General features: G+C 51.9%; 1 protein-coding gene across 1 annotated transcript in view; it reads right to left on the bottom strand.

Annotated features, from left to right (window-relative positions):
- Window positions 1-3,407: 3,407 nt before the first annotated feature.
- The window catches only part of LOC120861319 (vitamin D3 receptor), a 104,220-nt gene continuing 82,129 nt past the window's right edge, over window positions 3,408-25,498 (bottom strand). The window contains exons 4-10 of the mRNA XM_040236959.1: window positions 23,161-23,291; window positions 15,953-16,137; window positions 15,670-15,781; window positions 12,595-12,766; window positions 5,701-5,852; window positions 5,397-5,513; window positions 3,408-4,179 (exon numbers count right to left, since the gene is read on the bottom strand). Of these exons, the coding sequence (XP_040092893.1) occupies window positions 3,920-4,179; window positions 5,397-5,513; window positions 5,701-5,852; window positions 12,595-12,766; window positions 15,670-15,781; window positions 15,953-16,137; window positions 23,161-23,291 (1,129 nt within the window). The 3' untranslated portion in view covers window positions 3,408-3,919. The remainder of the gene's footprint in view (window positions 4,180-5,396; window positions 5,514-5,700; window positions 5,853-12,594; window positions 12,767-15,669; window positions 15,782-15,952; window positions 16,138-23,160; window positions 23,292-25,498) is intronic.

Below are 25,498 nucleotides of genomic sequence, written 5' to 3'. Positions count from 1 at the left end.
GTTTATCCTAAATAAATACATTGGTTATGTTTTTCCTACATGTTTCCCCTGAGATGACCATTCTGTGTCTTTGCTAGTTATTTGTGCTTGTGTGTTTAGCAAAGCTGCCCTTTATTATGTGTGCTGTGCTAAGTCGCTTCAGTCACGTCTGACTCTTGTGATCCCATGGACCATAGCCCATTAGGCTTCTCTGTCCCTGGGATTCTCCAGGCAAGAATATTGGAGTAGGTTACCATTCCCTCCTCCAGGAGAATCTTCCTGGCCCAGGGATCAAACCAGTGACTCTTAGGTCTCCTGCTTTGGCTGGGGGGGTGGGGGGTGGGGCGGGGCTCTTTACCACTAGCATCGCTTGTGAAGTCCCATCCTTTATCATAAACCCCACTTTTTTTGGAAATGGAGAGGGTGCATTGGCTCCTTGGGGTCTTTTGAAGTCCTGTATATTCACAAGAGTCATTTGCAGTTTGCCAAGTCATGTCAAAGAGTCGGACACGACTGAGCGACTGAACTGAACTGAACTGAAGTCATGTCAAATACAGGCACAGTTTAGTCAAGAGGTGCCTGGTTTCTATTCTGGAGGTTTTAGGGGCCCCACAGAAATGGACACAAGACATGCTGCTGAATGCTTCCTGAGAGCAGATCCCTGTTGGGTCCAGCACCTCCAATTTCTCTTTCCCAAAGTCTGCTTGAGGAATGGGAACCTCCCTTACACCCCTTTTCATAGAGAGCTGGCATGACTAGCTGTCATTTGTCAGCCCCTTCGGCTCAGCAGGAATCAGTGTAGTGTAGCAGGTAATTAACGGCTTCTGGAGCTAGCTGCCAAGGTTCAAACCCCATCTCTCACTTACCACCAGTGCCGCTTTGGGCAAGTTATCCGCTCTGTGAAATGAGTGTAGTAGTTGTCCATTTCCCCAAAGGGTCCTTAAAAGGATAAAGCAAGCTGGTTTGCATAAAGCATTTATTTACAGCAGTACTTGACATAAAGTAAGTGCTATGTAAATATCCGCCATCGTTATTACCATATGGGAAGTATTCATCGGTTTTATTTGACAAATTCTTGGCAAATGTTTTTTCTCTTTGGAAATCACCAGGAACCCTTCTTCAAAGCCCTCTTTGCTGTTTTATTTCCAGATTTAACCAGATCTGCTGTACGTTCCAAGCCTCCCTGTTGACCGCATTCAGATTCTCCTACTTCTCCCAGGCAGCCAGAGAAGGCTTTTCCTATCTCCCAGAATCTTGTTTATTTGGCATTTTTGGTGTATACTTTCCCGGCTTCCCTGATAACTCAAAGGGTAAATAATTTGTCTGCAATGTAGGAGACGTGGGTTCAGTCCCTGGGTCGGGAAGATCCCCTGGAGAAGGAAATGGCAACCCACTCCAGTACTGTCTGGAAAATCCCACGGACAGAGGAGGCTGGTGGGCTATAGTCCATGGGGTGGCAAAGAATCGGACATGACTGAGCGACTAACACTTCCTGGCTTTCCAATAATATGCTTTAAAAGGTTGAGATTTATGACTGTCTGCCTTCACATTCTCTCATTCTGAAACAGAGAGATGACCACATTTTCTTTCAATTGAGGGAGCCTGACTTTTCTCTCCCTTCCAGCTGCTAGACTGGACTTTGGGACTGCATGGGGCTGTCAGGGGCGCCGAGGCTGAGGAACAGCGTCCTCCGTGCGTCCTGCCGTGCTCCCTGGGGGAGGCAGGGCTGGGGAGCACTGGGCGGATGAAGGCAGTACAAAGGCAAATTCGCTTTATTGATAAGGCAACAGCATTAAACCAAGCTGAGGCAGAGACCCCACCCGACCAGGGCCACACTGGGGTGGGGTTCGAGTCACACTGAGATGCAGGCTGAGGCGTCCCTTTTCCTGGTCCTGAGGGCTCAGTGAGGTGACAGCCCAGGAAAGAGAGGCAGGGCTCTGGACTTGCTCCGTCTAAAATCCAGGGCTTCCCCCAAGGGACAGGTCGGCCACCAGGGGAATGGGATATGACGTCTGAGCTGTAGCGCAGTATAGGAAAAACAGCACGGGACCCCATGGCCAACGTCCGGGTCCAGACCTGGGACTGCTCCAAACTAGTTACACGAGCTTGGGTGAGTCACACCTTCTCCTCAGCATCAGTTTTCTCTAACAAGGGGGTTGAACTGGGTTAGCGATTTTCAAGCCTTTTCTACAATCAGATCCCAAGGGCCTCTCCTTAATTTGTAAAATAACAGCAACAATAGTGTGCAGAACTTAGCCAGCATAAGTCCATACCTCCCATAAGTATCTCTTCATTAGCGGTGCCTACTATCCACTTTATCAGGATGTGGTCCCAAAGGCATCTGATTCTAAAGACAACTTCCATCCATCAGACGTCAGCTCTGGATACGGGAAGAACACCGACTTTGAAGTTTGGTGCCCCCACCCCACCTGCCTCACCGGCCCTTTCTGACATTAGTGGGTGGGGTGGGAACAAGGAGGAACCAGCCTCACCCAACTCCACCGGAAGCGCTATCCCAGACCTGCTGCCCCCCACCCACACTTGAGATGCTGGAGCAGTGCTGGAAGCGGACCCAGGCGGCCAGGGTGGGCTGGGGCTGTTGGGACCTGGAAATTCCTCTCCCTCATCCCACCCTCCCATGGACAAAGGAGCCTGACGGGCTACAAAGAGTCGGACACTACTGAGCGACTGACACTTTCACACTTCATCCCACCCTGCCAGGAAGGAAAGATGAGGCCCTACTGGTAAGTGGCTTCTCCAGATTGCTGGGGGCAGGGACAGTGGACTGATCTCTGGGTCATCACCCTTGGCCATCCACCCCAGGGAGATGCCCGTCCAGCCCCACGGCCGCTGTGCAAGGGCTCTGGAGCCTGTGGCCAGTCCTGTCTGGGGTGGGTTGTAGGGACCTGCAGGGTGTGAATGAGGACAGTGGCTGCAATCCTCTGAAGCCTGGGGGCCGTTCAGTCCTGCCACGTGGACTGTGGGAGGGAGAAGAGCTCCCGCCTCCCCAGCCCCTTAGACCCCAGCTTAGAGGAGCTGTGGGCTCAGTGGCAGGATGGGTGGGGCCTCTGTCTACTACTCTTCTACCAGGCTGGGTTTGTCTGTCCCCTCATCACCTGGGCCCTGCTCACTTCCCTGCTTGGCCTCCAGCACTTGCGTTCTGGGCCAGTGGCCCCTACCATGGGGAGAAAGCCCAGCTTACCAGAGCTGCTACCGGGGAGAATGTTCCCATGGTGATAGGATGAGGGTGGGCCCTACAGCGTTAGGCCGGCAGCGTGTGAATGAGGGTGGGGGTTGTGATCTTGGTCACCTTAGTTTTGGGGCTTCCTTAGCAGCGAGTGTCCTAGGAGGTCAGGGTAAGAAGGCAGAGGAGGAGGGCCCATCACAGCACACTGCCCAGGGGCAGACAGCACAGACCAGCAGCAGAATGAGGAGGGGGTTGTGAGTCAGTATTTATCGTGGGTGGGCGGAGGAAGGGTGGTCCCAGCAGCTCTGGATGGGTGGGCTTGGAGTGCAGTGGAGGTACAGGTGTCTCTGTCCCTGAGGAATGGGTCTGTCTCTCCCGCCTGCCTGCTCCCTCGGCACCAGCCAGCAGCCACTTCCGGATGGCGGGGACGTCCTCGGGCAAGGGCCCACCTTCAGCCTCTGCCCTCTGCCCCCACTTGAGTTCCTTTGTCAAATAAACGAAAAATCCTCATGACTGAGGTCTTGAGGAAAGTGGGGGGTGGGTTGGGGGGGCAGCCTGTGGCCTGCAGGTGAGGGGGACCTGGCGTTAGATGGGGTAGGAGAGAGGATGGGCCAGCCGGGGAGGGGAGGCGGGAGAGGAGGGGATGAACCCCAGCAGGTGTGGAAAGGGCTGCTGGGCAACCGCCAGCCCCAGGCCTGGGTGCCCAGCCCTGGAGAGGCTGCCCCTCCCAGGCTCCAGTACAGGCCGCCGGAGTCAGGAGATCTCATTGCCAAAAACCTCGAGCAGAAGGGGTGTGAGCTTCATGCTGGACTCGGGCTGGAAGGAGAGGCAGCGGTACTGCTTGGAGTGCTCCTCGTTCAGGCTGCGAAGGTCCGCCAGCTTCTGGATCATCTTGGCATAGAGCAGGTGGCTGCCTGGGGGCGGGTGGCGGCAGCGGATGTAGGTCTGCAGCGTGTTGGACAGGCGGTCCTGGATGGCCTCGACCAGCGCGGCGTCCTGCACTCCGGGGCGGTCTGTGGGCAGAGAGGCAGGGGGTGGCGGGGAGCTCTGAGTCGGGTCCCTTACTGCCCAGCCCCAACCCCTCAGCCCGAAGACAGACCCCCAGCCTCAGCATCTTCCTCTGTCACTCCTGGACGGCTGCTAATCTGTGACATCAGGCCTCCCCACCCCCTTGGGCACTTCCCACTGCCGTGAGGATCAAGTCTCAGGTCCACCTGGGTCCTCTGGTCCTGTCTCCACCTTGTCTCTCTCCTGTCTCTATTGTCCATCTTTCATCAGGATCTGGATCGCAGGCTCTCACATCTGTGTTCCCTTTACCCGGAGCTCATCTCCTTTACTTTTGCCTGCCTCTTACTGATCCTTCAGGTAACAGCATAAAGGACTTTCCTCGAGGTCATTCCTGATGAGCCCTTACCTCCAGGTGACATCAGGCTCCCATCTTCAGCTCTACCCTCTGTATCATCATTTACTTTATTTTTAAAACTCTCATCACACAAGGAGTTGGTTGTTAAATTGCACGTGTTTAATGTCTCCTCCTACACTTGATGGGGGCATCTGTGTCCTGTTTGCTGCTGAGTCCCTGTGCCAGGCACAGTGCCTGGTGCTTGACAGAAGCCTGATAAATCAGTGTTGAGTCAGTGAAAGAATGAGTGAATGCTGGGCAGCGGGAGGGGTGCCCACGTCCTCTCCTTGGGCGCCTGCCCAGGAAAGCATCCCTTTATAGAGGCCACTGGCTTGTTCCCTGAACACCGTCTAGGTGGAGCCTCACCAGCCACCCAGCATCCTCAGGACTGCAAGATCTCCTCCTCCTCGACCTCTCTCCCTCTTCCCACCCCAAACAGGCAGGAGAGCTTGAGGGTCACAGCACTCTGCCTCCAGCATCTGTCAGCTAAACTATCAGGCCAGCAGAGCCATCTATCAGGCCCCAAGGTCTTGTGCCCTGCCCCCAGGGGACCTCAAGTGTCAGCAGAGGTCAATCCAGTTCACACAAGAGCAGAGCCTGAGTCTGGTTCTTCAGAATCCCACCCATGAACCAGCAATGGTCTCACTAGCTCAAGGGCAGTGAGGAAACCTTCAACAAACCCATACCACGCAGCCTGGGCAAACCCAGCAAAGTGGGTCTTTCCTGGTCGGACTCTCCTTTTGCTCACTTCTCCCCCTGAGCTTCTCTGCTGCCCCTCAGCGGGGCTCACCCTTCATGCCTGCCCCCCCCAGCCATGCCGCTAGGTACCTGGGGAGACAATGCAGATGGCCATGAGCAGGACGTGTTCCTCTTCGTGCAAATTCAGCTTCTTCAGCCCCACCTGGAACTTGATGAGGGGCTCGATGAGCTCCAGGCTGTGTCCGGCTACAAGAGAGAACAGCCCGCTGCTGTGGGCATCTGCGGGCGCCATCCACCCCATTCCACCCACCCTCTGGCCTGACCCTCGCCCTTCTCTCCCAGTTGCTACCTCCCTCTCTCTGAAGTGCCTGGTAGGGCACATGACCCCAGGAGGGGTGGAGCTTAGGCAGATGGAGGCAGAACCCAGCCACACCTCTGGTCACATCGCTGACTTGGTACTTGTAGTCCGAGCTGCCACAGGTCCAGGACATGTCATCCAGGGTGAAGGACTGGTTGGAGCGCAGCATGATGACCTCAATGGCACTCGACTTCAGCAGCACGATCTGGTCCTCAGCGGTGAGGTCTCTGCCAGGGAGGGTAGAGGGGGAGGTCAGTTACTCGTCAAGACCTTCAGGTCATGCTGATCAGTGTGATGCTTTGATAGGCACACCCTGCCAGGTGACCAGCATGTGCTCTGGGTCCTCCACCGAGGAACTTGCAGCCTGGGTGGAAAGATCAAGACTGTTTCTTGAAGAAGAGCAACTCAAAGGTGTGACCAAATGCCAGCTGGTGTAGCTCAGCCACTAAGACAAGGAAAATCCAGTGACTTTCCAGGGTCTCCCAAGTCTAAGCAGTCACGGCTCTTCTAGGGTCAGGAAGATGGAGCCTGAGGAGGCCCCCAGGGCTATGGCATGAGTATGTGTGTGCCAAGATGCTTCAGTCATGTCCGACTCTTTGGGACCTCATGGATTGTAGCCTGCCAGGTTCCTCTGTCCATGGGATTCTCCAGGCAAGAATACTGGAACGGGTTGCCACTCCCTTCTCCAGGGGATCTTCCCGGCCCAGGGATCAAACCCACGACTCCTTTGTCTCCTGCACTGGCAGGTGGGTTCTTTACCACTAGCACCACCTGGGAAGCCATGGCATGAATATGGAGGTCTGCAAGAGCATCGCCAGGACCATCCTCAGTGGTTCCTAGTCTTTGGTCCTTCCAGTAGTGAAGTCAACTCTGTCTCCAGGACATCTCTGGACCTCATTCCCTCCAGACTGTTTTGATTCAGAGTTCCATCATCTTTTCCAGTAGCCTCTTATTAGAATCCTGGAGTCAAGTCTCTCATTTACCTTTCTTACTGTCGTTAGAGGAAAGTGTCATTCTTGTGCTCAGAAATCCCCAGTGATCACCCAACACCCTAGGGTCAAGCCCATACTCCATAACTTGGCTCCAACATGTCTTTCCAGCCCTGCTTCCCATCACAGACTCCACTAACCCTCCATTCTAACAACATAAAACTACTCCATGTTTGGATGCTAGGCATTCTCACACTGCCATGCCTTTGAACACAGGACAGCTCCAGCTTAGAGAATGCATCTTCTTCTCGTCCTGAGTCCAGTTAGGCCTCCCTTGGATCCCTCCACCCTCTGATTTGCTTCATTGAATTAGAGCCATTCCTTTAAGACCTGCTGCACATTGCTTGTACTCCTATTTTGCCTTTCCCCCTTCACTCCTGTCCTTTATTTTTATTTTTTTAATTAATTATTTTAATTGGAGGCTAATTACTTTATAATATTGTAGTGGTTTTCGCCATACGGGCTTCAGTGACATGAATCAGCCACGGTGTACATGTGCTCCCCATCCTGACCCTCCCTCCCACCTCCCTCCCCATCCCATCCCTCAGGGTCATCCCAGTGCACCAGCCCTGAGCACCCTGTCTCATGCATCGAAGCTGGACTGGCGGTCTGTTTCATATATGATAATATACATGTTTCAATGCTATTCTCTCAAATCATCCGACCCTCGCCTTCTCCCACAGAGTCCAAAAGACTGTGCTATACATCTGTGTCTCTTTTGCTGTCTCGCATACAGGGTCGTCGTTACCATCCTTCTAAATTCCATATATATGCGCTAGTATACTGTATTGGTGTTTTTCTTTCTGGCTTACTTCACTCTGTATAATAGGCTCCAGTTACTCCTGTCCTTTAGATGCTTGCCTCTGGCTCTTCATCATAAGCTGCTTGAAGGCCAGCCCCACACTCACACTGACCACTGAGCCCTGAGCCTGACGAGAGGGTCAATAACTCTGTGTTGATGAGTCAAGAGGCTCATGACTAGTTCCACTATTCTGAGTCACGAGCTGAGCTTATCTGAACAAAGACAAGGAAAGAATCAGGGCCCACAGATCAAACTGCTTCCACTTCTTCTTCCCTTTCTCTTTCTGATTGCATACTTCCTCTTGGACATCCTGTTGAGGGGCTGTCACCCCCTGTGGCTGCACTTTGGAATGTAGAAAGGTGGGAAACAGATGTTAATGGAGAAGAGTCCTATGTCAACAGGTGATGGGTGAGGAGGTGTGGAAAGGCTTGCATGATTAAATGGGCACCATAGGGCCTGGGCTGAAGGCAGATCACAAAGTGTTAGGGTTGGAAGGCCCCTTCTAGAGACTGTGGTCCAGTTCCTTCCTCAGCATTTCTCACAGATGGCTCTCACACAACCACTGCAGGATTCCCCCCGGGCCAGGGAGCTCCCAACCTCTGGCCACAGTCATGAGGTGCTTGGCTCTTGGGCTAATAACGTCTTCTCCTGTTGAGCAATAACCCACAAGATGACACACTCATCCATGGCTTGTAGTTCTGTCCTCTCAAGGAAGACAGAACCTGAGTTCTGCATTAGCCATGGGCGTGGTGGTGGTTTAGTTGATAAGCTGTGTCCGATTCTTTGTGACGCCATGGACTGTAGCCTGACAGCCTCCTCTGTCCATGGGATTCTCCAGGCAAGAATACTAGAGTGGGTTGCCATTTACTTCTCCAGGGGACCTTCCCCACCCAGAGATCAAACTTGGGTCTCCTGGGTTGCAGGCAGTTTCTTTCCTAACTGAGCCACCAGTGGACCCCAGTCCATGGAACATCCCTTTAACCATTTAAGGAAAGCCACCATGTCCCCCTCCCCTTGCCTCCTCTCTGGAATAAACAACCCTGATGCCACAGTGTCTGAATGTCTCACTATCCTTGGCACCCCTCAATCCACACTGAAAAAGTGAAAACTAACACCACCCTCATTTGGGTTTTAATTCATGATGCAAGTAAAATATGTTCATTATTAAATCTTGGGAAAATACAGATAAAATATAAAGGCAAATAAAAATGGCTCATAAGCACAATGAACGTTTTGATTTATTTTCTTCCTATCTGTTTTCCATGCAAATGTCTCTTCTTCAACTGTTCACCAGGTCATAGTAATCCCGTGCCCCACTTTCTATGTCGGTTCACAGTACGTGGCATCCTGTTACATCAGTGTATTACAGGTTATTTAATCAGTCTCCCACCCACCTATGTTTGGGCACTTTGGTCACTTCTAAGTTTTGCTGTTTGGGGCTTCCCTGGTGGCTAGTGGTAAAGAATCCACCTGCCAATGCCCCGAGATGCGGGTTTGATCCCTGGGTTGGGAAGATCCCCCGGAGAAGGAAATGGCAACCCATTCCCGTATTCTCGCCTGGGAAATCCCATGGACAGAGAAGCCTGGTGGGCTATAGCCCACGGGGTTGCAAAGAGTCAGACATGACTTAGCGGCTGAGCAACAGCAACAATGAGTTTTGCTGTTATAAGTAATTCCATGAGGGACGTCTTTGTACGTAACGTTTTGTTCAATGGCCCACTCAGAATGGATGGCTGGAAGTGAACAAACATCCCATGGGTGCCTGGCTACAGAGATTTCAGCAGGACCACTGCCTACTGTGATCCAGACATACTACTTCTATGAAAGCAAATCTAGAACGACCTCGAATTACCACCCACAGCCTGGAAATACAGGGACTTTCTAAGTGCAGCTTGCAGCCAGAACTGGTAATGGTGGTGGGTGGGGTTAGCGGTGGAAGTAAAGGGGAAGTCAGGAAGAGACCTAGGTCCTCCTGGTTCCTGCATCAGCTCTGGCTCTGGGCTTCTCTCTGGACCTGACTGGTATTTACACCAGATCAGTTTTCACCCCTGCGGCCGCTCCTGGGTCCCTGTGAGATGCTCTGGGTGTGTGCTGCTGGTCTTTCCCATCCCCACCAGGCGGTGTCCAGACCCTCCCTGCTTGTATTCCCTCAGCTGCGTTCACTGCAGCTGGTCACATGTTTATCTCTTCCATCAGACACCAGCCCTCTGGAGGCCAGTCATCTTTGATCTCTCATGGCATATGTAAGAAAGCTGAGTTCTGGACAGATGCCTAAGTGAATATAGAGGAAAGGCACAGGAGGAGGGAAGCACTGTGACCCCAGGCCTTTGACCCAGGAAGGAGTCCCTAGGGATAAAAATAGTGGTGAGGTTGAAGGCATGTAACCTTCTGGGGCTGACTGGGTCTGGTCCCTCATGCACACCTCTGGGCAGTGAAACCTGGGGTTCTTGGTTCTCAGATCTAAGACCACCCGTGGTCATTAAGTTGCTGCTCCTGATGCCACATTCCCCTGCGTTTCTCTTGCAGGGCTGAGGGAGGGAGATTTGTGGGGTGCAGACTAAGAGGCTGAGGAAGAAGAGGTGGGAGGCAGGAGCAGCACCAGGGTCACACCACAGGGCAGTTCACATCCAGTCCTGCCCCACTTTGGCCCCACACCCACCCTGGAGTTTCATCCTGTATTCTCGCCTCCACTCATCCACACAGAAGTCTCATCCTGCCCTCCCCACACTTTCCACCCCTGCCTCCAGGCAGCAAGATCAAAGCTACCAGGGACGCAGCCACTGTTCTTTCACTTCTTGGAAGAACAGAACCTCTAACTGCAGAAACCGGCAGAACCAGAGAGCAGATGGGCTGGCCCCGTCTGGGTCCCGGGAGCCTGGGCTCTGGTCCAGGCCTGGTGCAGCATCTGCTTCATCCAGTCCCAGGGAACATCCACATCAGTGAACCTCCCAGAGCCCTTGCTAAGGCCTACTCCAGTTTTGTTGGAAAACATTCCACTTTGCAACTTTTCAAGCCACGCCGAAGGCAGAAAAGTCAACTCAAGCATGTTTAGGACTGATTTAATCCATCTGGCCTCAATAGTTGGGTGGTTGCAGTACCTGTTCGTATACACCTCACTTCGGCCAGGACTGCAGGGCCAGACCAGGGAACTCTGGAGAATGAGACTTGAAAGGGAAGGGAAGGGGGAGATTTTAGCTCATCCTTGGGGAGAGGAGGGCTTCCCAGGTGGCGCTAGTGGTAAAGAATCTGCCTGCAATGGGTTGGGAAGATCTCCTGGAGGAGGGTATGGCAACTCCTGCATTCTTGCCTGGAGAATCCCATGGACAGAGGAGCCTGGTGGGCTACAGTCTGTGGGGTCGCAAAGAGTTGGATATGACTTCCACTTGGGGAGAGGAATTGAGGGATTAGTGATACTATTTTGTATGAGGGTGTGTGGAGTAAGGGTAAGGGATGGGGGCCAAGAGAAAAACGGGGGCTTAGGTTACTTAGTGGAGGGGGTGCATTGGGGTAGTCTGGTGAAACGAGTCACTTTCTTTTTAGGATGATTTTCGCAGGTGGAAAATCACCCAGCCACCACTGAAAATCACCAAACCTCAGCCTCTGGACAGGGCTCCGGGTGCTCTCTGGTCCACTGGGCAGGAAGGAGGAACCCTGTGCAGAGGAGGTCTGCTGCTCCTGGAATTCAGCCGGGAGCTGCCTGCTACAGTGTATCCATCAACAACCTGAAGTGTTTGTTTTCTCTAGCTATTTACACAAAACAAGACTTTGGAACAAGTACAGTTTGCCAACAGTAACATGAAGGGAGGAGGAGGGAGTTGGAGCTTGTACTGAGCAGAATGTGTCATCGGCTCCGAGGAAGGGCTCTGGAGGGTGAATCTCCGGCCTCACAGACTACACCTGTTCGCCTGCCGGAGAGGCCTTTACTCCTTTTAATGCGATCAAGGTGCGCAATATGAATGAATGGTAAGAATGTCTCAACATCATTTGATGTTTTCGCTCCTTTAAAATTTTCATATCAATTCCAGGAAAGAGCATTGGCAAATACCTGGTATTTGAATTGGTGTGAGGCATAAAGTAACAGACAGCAAGTTGTCTCAGGATAGAAACAAACTGGGAAGTGCTGGGTTGGCTGCTGCTAAGTCGCTTCAGTCGTGTCCGACTCTGTGCGACCCCAGAGATGGCAGCCCACCAGGCTCCCCTGCCCCTGGGATTCTCCAGGCAAGAACACTGGAGTGGGTTGCCATTTCCTTCTCCAATGCATGAAAGTGAAAAGTGAAAGTGAAGTCACTCAGTCGTGTCCGACTCTTCGCGACCCCATGGACTGCAGCCCACCAGGCTCCTCCGCCCATGCGATTTTCCAGGCGAGAGAAGCAGGCACTACTTTAGTAGAACTCCTTATACTTACCTACTTTGGCAAAAAATATCTCAGTACTATTAGGAAACAGCCTTGGATGATATATAAATTGAGTGAAAGATGCCCAGGTTATAAATGCAAGTCCCTCCCCTCTAGGATTTCTAAATTACTTCACAAACTCAGCACTTTCTCCACTCTATCTCTTCATCTTGATTTCAGAATTGGGAATGAAGGATTAATGTAGGTTTAATTTAAAAGGTTAACATGAGGGACTTCCCTGGTGGTCCAGCGGCTAAGACTCCACGCACACTCCCTATGCAGGGGGCCCGGGCTTGATTGATACGTTGCAACTAAGAGTCCGAATGCCTCGATGAAGCTCAAAGATCCTACGTGCCACAACTAAGACCCAGCTCAGCCAAATAAATAAATTAAATATTTTTAAAATAAAAAGATAATATGAGAATTAGATTCAAGGCAGCTGGAGTGGACACAGCAGCAAACTCAGAGTTGTCAACCCAGTTCTGACACACTGGCTGCAACACTGGAATTCCCGGTGCTGAGCTTCACCAGGCAGTGTCTGTTCTATCACACAGACACTGTGAAGGATGTGTGGCTTTCCACTGCTGGCCTGCGCCATAATGCTGGAGAGGCTGCACTTCTTAAATACAGATTTCTGGACCTTGCCTAGAGATTCTGATTTAGGAGGTCTGGGATAGGACCTGAAGGTGTATTTTGGGAAGCAGTAGGTTGAGAATTTCCAAGACTTCTTTGGGCTCAGGATAGGATTCTGACTTTGTCTCCTGGATGCCCCAGAAGCTCCTTACCTGAACCCTGGGATCATCTTGGCAAAGCCGATGACCTTTTGGATGCTGTAACTGACCAGGTCAGCCAGGTGGGGCAGCATGGAGAGCTGGGACAGGTCCAAGGTCACAGAAGGGTCATCGGAGTCTTCTTCATTCTGATCCTGGTTGGAGAAGCTGCTTGGCTCCGTTGTGTCTGGGGAAGGAAGAGGGAAGAAAAGGAATTACTTGAGCCAGCCTTCCTCCTGTGAGGCCCTCCTGTTCTCTGGCAGCAGTGCCAGTTGGGAATTCAGCATGACTGCCTCTCTCCAAAGTCACTTCCACCCAGGCGTCCCCCTGGGGTTCCCCGCGTCTTTCTTCAACAGAGTAAAGAAGCAGGAAAATCAAAGAGCAGAGACATTCTGAGATATGAGACTTCTTTAAGAGTGATTTTGCATGTCATTCCTAATGATCTCGAGTCAAAGATGAATTTGGAACCAATAAACTTGTGGAAAACAGAGTTCAGTCTCACTAGTGATCAAAGAACAGCCAAGAAGAACATCCACTTTTCACCTCTAAACTAGAAGCAATTATGTTTAAAGGTTGACACCAGTATTTGTAAAGATGCAGTGCTGGGGTGCTAAAGGAGGCACACATTTGTGCAGCTAATCTAGAACGCAATTTGACCACGAGGGTCAAAAGCCTACAGTCACGTACACTCTGTGACCAGTAATCCTATGTCCATGAATTCAGCATAAGGAAAAATTCAGAATGAGTGCAAATATTTAGCCACAAGCACGCGGTTATCTTCATCAAGAGCTGGGGGGAAAATCTAGATATCCAATGATAGGGGGTTTAGATGTGTTATTGTACATTATACCCCAGAATACTATGCAGCTTCAAAAATGATATTCTAGGTATGTACTGAATGGCATGAAAATATGATATAATACAGGTGCTAGTGGTAAGGGTACCCTGCCTGCCAATGCAGGAGACATAGAGAGATGTGGGTTCGATCCCTGGATCAGGAAGATCCCTGGAGGAGGGCATGGCAATCCACTCCAGTATTCTTGCCTGGAGAATCCCATGGACAGAGGAGCCTGGTGGGCTACAGTCCACGAGGTCACGAAGAGTCGGACACGACTGAGCATGCACACACACACGTACCAAACATACCATGGGGGTAGGTGAGCACCTCAGACTAATCAACCTGTAAGGGGAAATCAAAACTTCTAAATAATATAAGTGAAGTGAAGGTGAAGTCGCTCAGTCGTGTCCAACTCTTTGCAACCCCACGGACTGTAGACTACCAGGCTCCTCTGTCCATGGGATTTTCCAGGCAAGAGTACTGGAGTGGGGTGCCATTTCCTTCTCCAGAGGATCTTCCCAACCCAGGGATTGAACCTGGGTCTCCCGCATTGTAGGCAGAAGCTTTACCATCTGAGCCACCAGGGCTGTTATTAAAAGTTGAAGTACAAGATGAACCTATTTGCAAGGCAAGAACAGAGATGCAGACATAAAGAATGGTAATGGGGACAGAGAGCAGGTATGGAGAGGGTGGGAGGAACTGGGAGATTCGGATGAACACATATACACTACCATGTGTAAACAGATAGCTAATGGGAACCTGCTGTGTGGCACAGTGAGCTCTTCTCAGTGCTCTGTGATGGCCTAAAGGGGTAGAACAGGCTTCTGTGGGAGAGGGGTCCTGGAGGGAGGGGATGTATGTACATGTATAGCTGATCCATTTTGCTCTACAGCAGAAACTGTATAGCATTGTGCAGTTGCTTTACAACATTGCAAAGCAATTATACTCTGAAAAAAGTTGAAGTACAAACCAATGTATAACATACAGACTGACCTTCACTGATAAAAATGATTATACCATAAAGTAAAAAGAGTAGGAAGGTGGATAGAGAAAATTAACACAGGAGAGGGGTTAACTACAAGGTGAGGGGCTCAGGGATCAGTTATCTGTGCAGTGGTCACAGCAGATGGGTAGACACATGACATGTTCCCCTGTTATCTCTGTCTAGTTGGCACAGAGACCCCTGAATCTGGGCACAGATCCATCAGTGAGTCTGGAAGCACCATGTCTGAGGGTTCCAGCTCCCCAGAGGGGAGGGAGCTTTTCCATCCCTGCCCTCCTATCCAGCAGAGGGCAGCTGGATTGGGTGAGAGGTAGAAGGATGAAGACAAGGATGGGGGAGGATGAGGCAGGAAGATGCAGAGGATGGTAGAGAAGGACAATATGAAAGCAAGGATGAGTTGGCAGGGACAGGTCCTTCAGGACATTAGCGGAAGGTGGCTTGAGTGGAAAGGTGGGCTTCCATGTTGAATTTCACCTTCCAAAGGCTCAGGCTCTGGTGACTCGTTAACAACACTGTTAGCTATATTTAAAAGTTGCTAAGAGAGTACATCTTAAATGTTATCACAGGGAGGCGGGGGGAAACTCTTTGTAACTCTATGAGGTTAACTAACTGATTGTAGCAATCATTTCCCAATATATACATATATCAAATCATTATGTTATACACCTTAAATTTATACAGTGCTGTATGTTGATTGCATGTGTGCATGCTAAGTCGCTTCAGTTGTGTCCGACTCTTTGCGACTCCATGGACTGCAGCCCGCCAGGCTCCTCCTCTGTCCAAGGAGATCCTCCAGGCAAAAATACTGGATTGGGGTGCCATGCCCTCCTCCAGGGGATCTTCTTGACTCAGGGATCGACCCCACATCTCTTGTATCTCCTGCATTTGCAGGTGGATTCTTTACCACTAGTGCCATCTTATATTTTTATAAAGTTGGAAAAAACAAAAACCAACAAACAACCCACCCGGCAGCAAGGGCCCAGGCTCAAAGGACCACTGAAAGGAATCAGGTAGGGAGCCCGGGGTAGAAGCCTGGCTTAGAGGAAAGAACAGAGGCTTTGCAGGCAACAGCTTAGCCTCTTCCTCAGAGTCCTCAGCACGGGCCCTTGGGCAAGTCACACCTCTTCTCTAAAAAGGGGTTGTTCTGGGCAGCGCACAGTAGTAAGTGCTGTCCTTCTGGCTGCAGCCAAGGGCAGGTGGGCTGGGAAAGCTCTAGGTCCTTGGGGAGGGAGTGCGCTGTCCCCCTCACCTGGAGAGGAGGTATAGTGATCCGAACAGGAGGACGAGTTTCCAGAGAAGCTGGGCGTGAGTATCAACCTCGAAGGACTGTTCCCCTCGTCCTCACTGTTGCGAACTGGAGGCTGGAAGGGAAAGGAGGAGTGTCAGAAGCCCACATTAAAGGTCACCTTCCTCCCCCAGCCCTGGTCTTTTGTTTACAGGAGGGGCAGTCCTCCCCAGGGTCAGAGGGCAGAGCAGCGTCCAGCCCTCCCCAGGTGCTGTGCCCAGATCCCCTTGCCCTCCAGCCCACATACCCGGAACTGGCTGAAGTCGGAGTAGGTGTTGTCGTAGGTCTTGTGGTGGGCGTCCAGCAGGGTGGCGATGATGCGCTGCTGCTCCTCCGACAGCCTCGGCCGCAGGCTGTCCCTCAAGGCCTCCTCCTCCTTCCGCCTGAGGATCATCTCCCGTTTCCGCTGCACCTCTTCATCAGTCAGGATGACTGCGGGGGTGCCAGAGCGGGGCGTCAGGAGGGTGGGGCCTGCAGTGCCTCCAGGGAATGTTCCTCCAGGTGTAAAGGCCCCAGATGGGAGGGGCTGTGCCCTGACACTCGGAGCTCACCAGGCCATCCTGCCACGGGGACCCAAAGCCCATGATACGGATGGAAGAGTGGGTGCTGTATGCTGAAAAGGCAGGAGCGTGAGAGAGGAGGAAACAGAGGATTTGGGAGGCACGATGCTTGGGCATCATTAAGGAGACTGGGATCCCAAGAACAAGATGTCTGACTCTGAACAGATTGAACTCTCCAGGCTTCTGTTTGCTCATTTCTAAAATGAGGAGTTTGGATCATAGGATCTCTCCTAAGATCCTTTTTTGTTCCTTCTTCCAGGAAGCATGTGGTGTGGGGATCCTACCTCAAAGGACCAACTGCTTTGAGACCTGAATGCAGCCCAGCACAGAGCAGATGCTCACTCAGGGGGAGAGAGGGTGCGGGGTCCCAGCGTCGGAAGCTAGGAGATGCTGAGAAGACCCCTCTACGTGGTCATCCCCACGTAACTTTCCAGGCACGTGATCTACTCTGACCAGTGTAGAAAGACTTTGCCTCTTAGATTCCCTGCAAAACAAGCCCTCCTTCAGTCCTTCCAGTCTTGAAATTTCTGCCCAAGCAAGTTGTCCAGTCCTTCAGAAGTCCCTGAGGATAGATAGCAGCTCTCTATCTGGGGAGCTCTCTCCAGTGGCTAACCAGGGTGTCTGACTGCAGGAGCTCCAAGCCTCCCTGTGCTGGGTGACTGCCGGGAGGGTGGGGCCGGGAGCAGGCCCAGCACACAGACCTCCCGGCTGGGGCTTGCAGAGCGCTGACGGCAGGAGTGGGCACTGGGGCCCTCTGCCTGTAGCTGCTTGCTCTGTGCTAGTCTTGCCAGGGCATCTGCCCACAGAACCGAGTGTTTCACAAGAGCAGGAAAAAGAACCAGAATGCCAGAGTGGGTGGCTTCTGGGCTTCAGGAAAGGCCCATGGGCCTTGGCCTCTCGGGTCAGGGTACGATGAGAGAAGTAGGGGTGGGGGAAGGAGAGCCTGTGGTGGGTGTGAGTGGGCAGGGCAGGAAAGGGAAGCCAGTGGCGGAAGATGGCGCGTTCCCTCCAGAGCTGAGGTAAACTGTACTTAGAGGAAGACTGGGTGGAGGCCATGCCCAGGTTACTGACTCACCTACTCAAAGAGCTGCCTGCCCTCCTCCCACAGAAGGTGTCAGTTCAGACCCCAAGAGATACAGCAGATGGGAGTGGGGAGGAGCAGGGAGCACCCCATTCAAGGCAGAATGTGGGACGCTAGCCTGGGGAGGCCAAGATTAGGGCCAGAGTCCTTCCTGTTCACCTGGATGGCAGGCGCAGGACGCGATGAGGCTGGGCTTGGGGGGACGGCTCTGGCTGCCCACAGGGGTGCTTTTCAGTCCCACGGGGCTCTCATAACCCCCTGTGATTCTATGACGTCACTGTCCTACTCAGAAACTTCTGAATCCTTCCTGCTTACCATGCCCCAGGTGAAGCCAAGATTCTTGGTGATTTCCCTCCTTCCTAACTTTCCAACCTCACTGCCGGGGTCTTGATGCAGCAGCTGGTCTGGTTGCACTGGGATTGCGGGCCTGTGAACAGGACCTGCTTCTACTGCCATGGCGTTTCCTGTGTGCCGCATGCCTGTCCAGCTGGGCCTTCTCTCCCCAGTAGCCATGCAGATTTATCAGTTCCCCAGCACCCAGCTCACACCGTCTTGTACCACAAAGGCTTCTGTATTGCCCTGATCGGCAAGGAGCAGTTCTTTCCACACACACTGGCACCCGATCTTTTTTCACTCTGTCCCATTCATGGTTATAGGTTCCAATAAATACTTGCAATAGAGAGAGCCTAAGTTCAAGGTCTTCTTCACTGGAACTGCAGGGTATCTAAGCATGGGGGCTGCATCTTACAATGCCTATATCTCCCGTGCCAAGGCTAGCTAGCCCAGTGGGGCATCCTCAGTGGTCAGATGCACTGGAAACCCAACATATCAGCACTGACTGTACCTACTGTGTGCTGGTCATCCTCCTGTCTCTGGACGTGCACCAATGATGCCCGTCCCCTACAATTTCAGGATGGCACGCTCCACCTACCAGTCCATCAGATTGCTGAGCAGAGTTTACATTTTCAAATACTTGTGACAAGTATTTTCAAGACAGAACCCCTTGTAACGGAGCACCTGCAACATCATGTAACCTTTGCTTGATGGTTCAGAGGCATTGTGCTGAATAATTACTGGACTTTGCAGGAACAAGGTTATGACATTAGAGCCATATGGGTCTGTTTTTCTGCACTGTGTGACTCAGTCTGCCATGATTTTGAGTTCCTGTGTTACTCTTCCAACCAGTCTATTCTGCTGTCTTAAGCTATGTGATGTCTCTTCTTACTGGAGTGTACTTTTATCCTCCTTAACAGTTACTTCTAATCTTCTGGGAGCCAGAAACTCTGGTGATCAAGCGGTATGTCATTTAAAATGCTGTTAATAAATACATTGTTAATAAAAATAAAGTTTTTTTAAAATGTACCAAGCACTATTCCAAGTACTTCTTATATATTAACTCACATTATTTGGTCCTTATAATAACCCTTAAGGCAGATGCTGTTATCCTCATTTTACAGGTGAGGGAACCTGAGAACCAGAGAGGCTGTCAAGCTTGCTCAGAGTCACAGAGCAGGCAGACAAGTGGTAGGGCTGGAGGCGGGTCTGAGCAGTCTGGTTCTGGAGTCCAATGTCCTAACCACGACTCCACACTGCCTATGACCATAATTGGCTATGAATGCTCAGCCAGACCCTGGTCTTCAACTGTGGCATCATGACACACGAGGTGTTCTGATCCACCCGAAGTGTGTGCGAAAATAATGATTAAATAAAGTAGCAAGGCTTGTAAGTGATTTACGTTAAAAGGATAACGTTAAGAGATTTGAGGTTAACCTTACGGCATTTCTCCTCTCCGTCATTTCTAGCAAATAGCAACCATCACCCTGTTTGCAGTACCAGAGGAAGAGCCACTGAGATCTGCTGGTTTCAGATGAAGGCTGCCAATCCATGGACCTCCCTGCAGGCAACGTTGGCAGGGGACTAGATAAGCTATAAGCCTCTCACATATGCAGATATTGTTGTGACTTATAAAATAGTTCATTTCCTTAAAGGGGTTGTTAATTTCATAGGATGCTTAGAAAATAATTTTCTCAATAAATTGCTACTAAAAATACCATTACTGTTGTGTAGGAGAACACTTTCTTGTTGTTTGTTTTGTAAGTTTTTTCAGCTCAAACAGTACAAATGTATTTTTCACTAGGAGGCACATTTTGAAGTTAAAAGCCGACTGATGGGTTTGTTAGTGAATAAAGGGCATGAGCTGTGTACATGGACTTTGTGAAATCCATATGGCTGCTTAGTAGCTTCTCAATTCCTTGCTGACTGGGTAAAGGGCTTTGCTGAAGTTAACCCTGTGCAAGATGTTCCCCATTCCATGAAGTCTATGATCGAGTTAGGGAGTCAAGATCTGAAAGCACAAGCATCTTAAAAGCGCGTTTCAATTTGCCAAAGGTGGCCTAAGGGCAACATTAGGTAAACTGACAAAATTTTTCCAAATGAATGACATTGACAATATCAGATGTGGGTGATCTTCTTGATCTGTAAATCAGTAGGAGATGCAGAGATACAAAGAAGCACAATGTGGAGCTAATATTCAATCATTCAACACATATTTATGGAGCACCTACTATCAGAGGCTGTGCTCATGATGGGCAGAAAAGATGTCCATGTATAAAAATATTAAAAGTTCACATGTGCAGGCCAGGTCTACAAGAGGCCAGAACTCAGCGATGAAATGTCTCAGGCTCCAAGGACATCATCAAGTCAACCTGGACTTGAAGAGACAGAGAGAGTCTTTAGTGAGAACAAATTCTCTTCAGTCCATCCCTTAGGGCCCTAGGCAGTGCCTGGAAATGCAGACTGGAGGAACTCTGGCCCACTGAGGAGGGTAGGGGAGAATGGAATGGATTATGCTGGGGTGGAGCCCACAGGCCTGGCCTTTGGAAGCACACAGACCTAGATTATTAGCTTCGGAGGCATGATATTTTAATGTCTCTGAGATTGCTCATCTATTACAAAAAATAAAAATAAAAACAGAAGTATTTACATAGTCAGGGGTTGTTGTCAAATTTTAAGAAGAAGGTGCTAGTGCCTGACACTCATATAGTAAGTGGCCAACAAATGTTTGTTCCCACATGCATCTCCGCCCCCTTCCCATGCCTCCTGTAGGGACAAGCCACCTGCTCATCCCCACCAGAAAGGAGGTTGGGTTTCCAGCTTCCTTCAAAGGGAGCCCTAGGGTGTGCTGTGGCTTTACTCATGTTGACACTCAGTTGTCTCCAGGAGGCTAGGCTTTGGCGATGACAGCCAGCCTGGATGGTCAGTAAGCAGATACCCTAGGGATCAACTGGAGCTGGAGAGTTCCAGGCCCGACATATTGACAGGTCTCCCAAAGTTTGGCTAAACAGAGGCAGGAAATAGAGCTCGTCCTGGAGGACCTTCCTTTTGGGGCAGTGGAAAGAATAAGTTCAGTGTTGCCCCAGTATTTCCATCTTACCTGGAACTCTGGGGCACAGGCCCCAAGAGCTCAGTGCTACTAGCCCATCCTGAGCTCAGCACAGCTCCTTGCATTAGAATGGCAAGAGGGGTGGGCACCGGGCTGCCCTGAGCATAGAGAAGCGAGGGAGCACGGGGCTCTGTCACAGGGACTAAAGCTGAGGTGGGGGTGGCTGAGGCACAAAGCTGATTGGAGGCTGGGGGTGACCATCCATTTTTGGGTTGCTGGACCCACTACCATGTGGCATTCCTGGGGCCAGGGCACCCTGGAACACTCAAGGCCTGCTCATTGTGGTGGACGCAGGGCTCTCCATGGGGACCAGGAGGGATCTAAGAGGGGACAAGGAGTTGGGTTCTAGTCCCAGCTTGCTTTCTGACCCCAACCCTGGTGCTTTTGCTTTTCTGGGTTTCAGATGATTTCTAAGTGTGCTTTCTATTCTAAGCTGATGAACATCTCTTTTCTCCCAAGATACCAGGAGAGGCACATCTGGGACATCACTGAGGCTGGCTCTGACCAGAACTCCTGTGGCAGAGCCTTACTGGATCCCAGGTATAAGTCTGGGCCAGTCTTGGCTGGTTGGGACCTTAGAATCATGGCTGTCGGCCCTGTGGGGGCTGTGTGCTTGGAGCAGGCAGGGGCTTCACGTTCTGCATCCTGTGTCCAGCCCAGCAACTTGAACAGAGCAGGCTGCACGGAACCAGCATGTGAGAAGCCCCATGAGGCACCCAGGCCTTGAGCCTCCATGGCTCCAGGATAAACAGGAGAGGGGTGAGGCAGGGGACCGGGCAAGGAGTGATCCGCCTGCCCAGGCCTGCCTGCTGCTGTTGGGGTGAGGAGGAACGACGGCTTGGAAACTTCTTCCAGCACTGCCAGTGTTGACTGGGGAGCTGGGATCAGGAGAGGGGTTGTGGCCCACCAGAAGGGAGCCTGTCAAAGCCGCAGGAGGCTTCTGTTTTCCCCAAAACAAAGAATTTTTTTCTCACCAAGGAAGAAATTTCCCATCCCCTCAGCCCTGTCCTGCGACTTTTCCCTTGTTTGAGACACATCTCCCCTGTACCTGGCCTCCCCACTCCCCCGCACCTACACACACCCAGAATGGGCCCCATAGCCAACATGACCTCCAGATCTGGATGCATCTGAGTGTCTCTCTTGAGCCTCCTCAGCCCACAGCTCAGCAGGACACCCACACAATCACAGATCCTGGAGCAGATCAGGGTACAGACCACAGACAGGAATGAGCCAAGGGACAGGGCAGGGCAGAGTGTGCAGAGGGTACCCATGCCCAGGGCAGTCCAGTGCCCTTGCTTCCAGTCCAGGGTGGGCCTGGCCAGAGCTTCCCCAGGTCCGCTGGATTCAATGGCATCTCTGGTTACCAAATAACTCATATTAGAGCTCAGATACAAACTCCAGGAGTTGTTTTTAACAGAGAATCAGAATACGTCAACCTGCCCCATTCGTCCTCTCCTGCAACCCCAGAGCTAGACAGAAGTCCTAGAAGATTGCTCCTCCTTCTTCATCTGGATCTAGAGGGTCCTGCTAGAGTTTGGTGCTTCCCCTTGCAGGATCTATCCACCTAGCCCTGCTGCTGCTGCTGCTGCTGCTAAGTCACTTCAGTCGTGTCCGACTCTGTGCGACCCCATAGACGACAGCCCACCAGGCTCCCCCATCCCTGGGATTCTCCAGGCAAGAACACTGGAGTAGGTTGCCGTGCCCTCCTTCAGGGGATCATCCCAACCCCAGGGACTGAACCCACATCTCTTACATCTACCAGCATTGGCAGGTGGGTTCTTTACCACTAGCGCCACCTGGGAAGCCCTAGCTCTGGGTACCAGCCCTCAGATTTGCTCACTGGGCCAGACTGACTGGAAGGCTAGCATGGGGCAGAACCCCCACGACAACCAGGCTCCGAATATTTCTTCTCCCCATCACTCCTGCCTCTTCCCACCCACAGCAGCCCTCTTCCCCAAAGCCCAAAGAACCCTGGGGTCCTTGAGCCTCATCCTTTCCCCGAAGGTCTTGAGAAAAGGTTGCTGTGAGAACAGCGATGAAGTCTCAGAGGAAGATTAACCTGAGGGTGGGGACTCAGGAAGGTAGTGCCCTGCTTGTCCCTCCTCACAGGCCTCGCACCGGAGAGGCCCTTCCCAGGCCTCTGGGACACACACACAGATCCCAGAGAGGCTCACAGGGCCCCTTGGACCTTGGAGTTCCAGCCACCCTGCCTCAGGCTGCGGGTCTCGCTCACGCCGCAACTCCGGGCCCCAAGTCTCCGCAGCTACAGAGGAAGAGCAAGCGGATCTCTCCGGCCAAACGCCCAAAAGGCGCCGCCTTCCCCTGACCCCGCCCCCGCCCCGCCCCTCCTCGGCCTCGCCGCAGAAACTCACATTCCTTCATCATGCCGATGTCAATACAGCGCTTGAGCCGGCAGGCCTGGCAGTGGCGGCGGTTGTCCTTGGTGATGCGGCAGTCTCCGTTGAAGGGACAGGTGAAGAGCGCCTTCCGCTTCATGCTCCGCCTGCCGAGAGAGAGCAGGGACCCTCCGCTGGGTCACCCACCTCCCAGCCCCTCAGCCCTGCCTGCGTGAGAGAGGCCGTGACTCTGAGACCTGCTGGCCAGGCCCCTGGCTCCAAGACTCCCAGGGAGAATGGGCGCCCAGCCGAGCCCCTGGCCCCTCTCAGTGGCCACCCCTGCCCAACCCTCTGACTTGCCATGTGTCCATGTGTGCCAACATGCCCTTCTGTTCACTGCTGATTCTTCCCCCATCCTTGCTTTTATTTACCTTTAAAGTCCTCTATTCCTCTTTTTTATTACACAGGAAATATGAGTGAATTAACCTAACAAAAATTTTTTTATAAATATTGAAATCTGCAGAGCAGCTTTCACTGCCTTTAGCTATGTGTGTGTGTGTGTGTGTGTGTGTGTGTGTGTATGCAAGCCCAAAGGTTCATTTTCCTAATTCTGCCTTTCTCCCCTCCTGCCATCTACAGCTCATGGGACTTTTATGAGGCTGCATAGAGGCCATCTTCCTAGAGGTTCGTCTTATAGCTAAGCAATTTAGCAAAGAATAAAGACTCCCAAGTTGGGGTCTTAGGAGTGTGAAAGTGTTTAGTCGCTCCGCCGCTAAGTTGCCTCAGTCGTGTCCGACTCTGTGCGACCCCATAGACGGCAGCCTACCAGGCTTCCCCATCCCTGGGACTCTCCAGGCAAGAACACTGGAGTGGGTTGCCATTTCCTTCTCCAATGCATGAAAGTGAAAAGTCAAAGTGAAGTCGCTCAGTCGTGTCCGACTCCTAGCAACCCCATGGACTGCAGCCTACCAGGCTCCTCCGTTCATGGGATTTTCCAGGCAAGAGTACTGGAGTGGGGTGCCATTGCCTTCTCCGGTTAGTTGCTCAGTCGTGTCTAACACTTTGTGACCCCATGGAACTGTAGCCCACCAGGCTCCTCTGTCCATGGGATTCTTCAGATAAGAATACTGGAGTGGGTAGCCATTCCCTTCTCCAGGGGATCTTCCCAGCCCCGAGATGGAACCTGGGTCTCCCACATTACAGGCACATTCTTCACCATCTGAGCCACCAGGGAAGGCCTTAGGAATGTGAATTCTTAGCTTCTTGGATACTGTTTCATCCCCAGAAATTCAAGGAGCTTGATGAAGTTGAGCCCACAAGCAGAAGCTTCCAGGCATCTGGCCCTTGAGAACAGCTCAAGGCAAAGGACACGCAGTCACCTGGGAAATAGCTGCTCTTGGCTTTGGACCTCAGCCCCTGGTACCCTCCCATCACAGCCCTCATACCCAAGGGGTCACCAGCAGACTGGGCAACACAGGGAGGTGGGGGTGTTGGCTATTTGGTGGTTTACCCCCAGCCAGCCCCTGCAGTGACCCCCCAGGGAAAGACTGCACCCTCAAGATCTTGCCTACGGAAAGAGAAAGCCTTTCTCCTTGTGCCTGCGTACATTTACCGCAGCTTCCCAGAGGAGCAAAAGAACACGGAAGCACCTCAGTTAGCCTGAAATGAGACACATCTGTGTGTTCCAGGACCTGATCCCCCTTCACTCCTTTCTCTCTTTCTCACCTGGTGGTTCCTGAGGTGCCACCTGTTAGCATAAATGCTCAGGCCCCAGAATGCCCATGATTCTCTAAACCTACTTAAGGACCAGAAGTTTCTAATTAGAGCAAACTCTCATTTCCTTTTTATTTTAACAGCTGTGCATTTTGCCTGGGGTGGCTAGCTGAGAGGCTTCCCTGTCCTGCCACCCACTGTTTTGTCTGGCTTACAGTCACCCTGTTCTTTTTCGAGAGCCATGGGCACCAAAAAGAACATGCATCATGGTACCTCTAGACATGTGAGCCGAAGCCTCTCACAGCCCTGCACTGGGAGCCAAGAGCTTCTCAAGGCCCCAGAGGGAGGGGGCCCCAGTGTCCTGTTGAGGCCTCTCCTTCCTCAAGCTCTGCGGGCCCCACCTCTGACCCTCCTTGGTGGGCACTTCCCTCAACTGCAAATTTGCTTGGAAAGAGAGTTTGAAACGTCATCCTTTTTCTTTCATCTTTCTCAGGCTGCAAAGCTGAAGCCTCACCCAGGAAAGCTGGAGGCGGCCGCTCAGCCTGACTTTGCCTGACAACAGGAGTGGACTCCGAAGAGGCTGGGATAGGACTCCAAGGGGTGCAGAGCTGGGTTAAAAGATGCTGGGGGCGGGGGCCCGTCTCCTTGCTTTCAACCGTGT

The sequence above is a fragment of the Oryx dammah genome, unplaced genomic scaffold (assembly GCF_014754425.2).
Source record: "Oryx dammah isolate SB20612 unplaced genomic scaffold, SCBI_Odam_1.1 HiC_scaffold_11232, whole genome shotgun sequence".
Lineage (NCBI taxonomy): Eukaryota > Metazoa > Chordata > Mammalia > Artiodactyla > Bovidae > Oryx > Oryx dammah.
The sequence above is the reverse complement of the archived record's forward strand: the minus strand, read 5'-3'. Positions and strand labels throughout refer to the sequence as shown.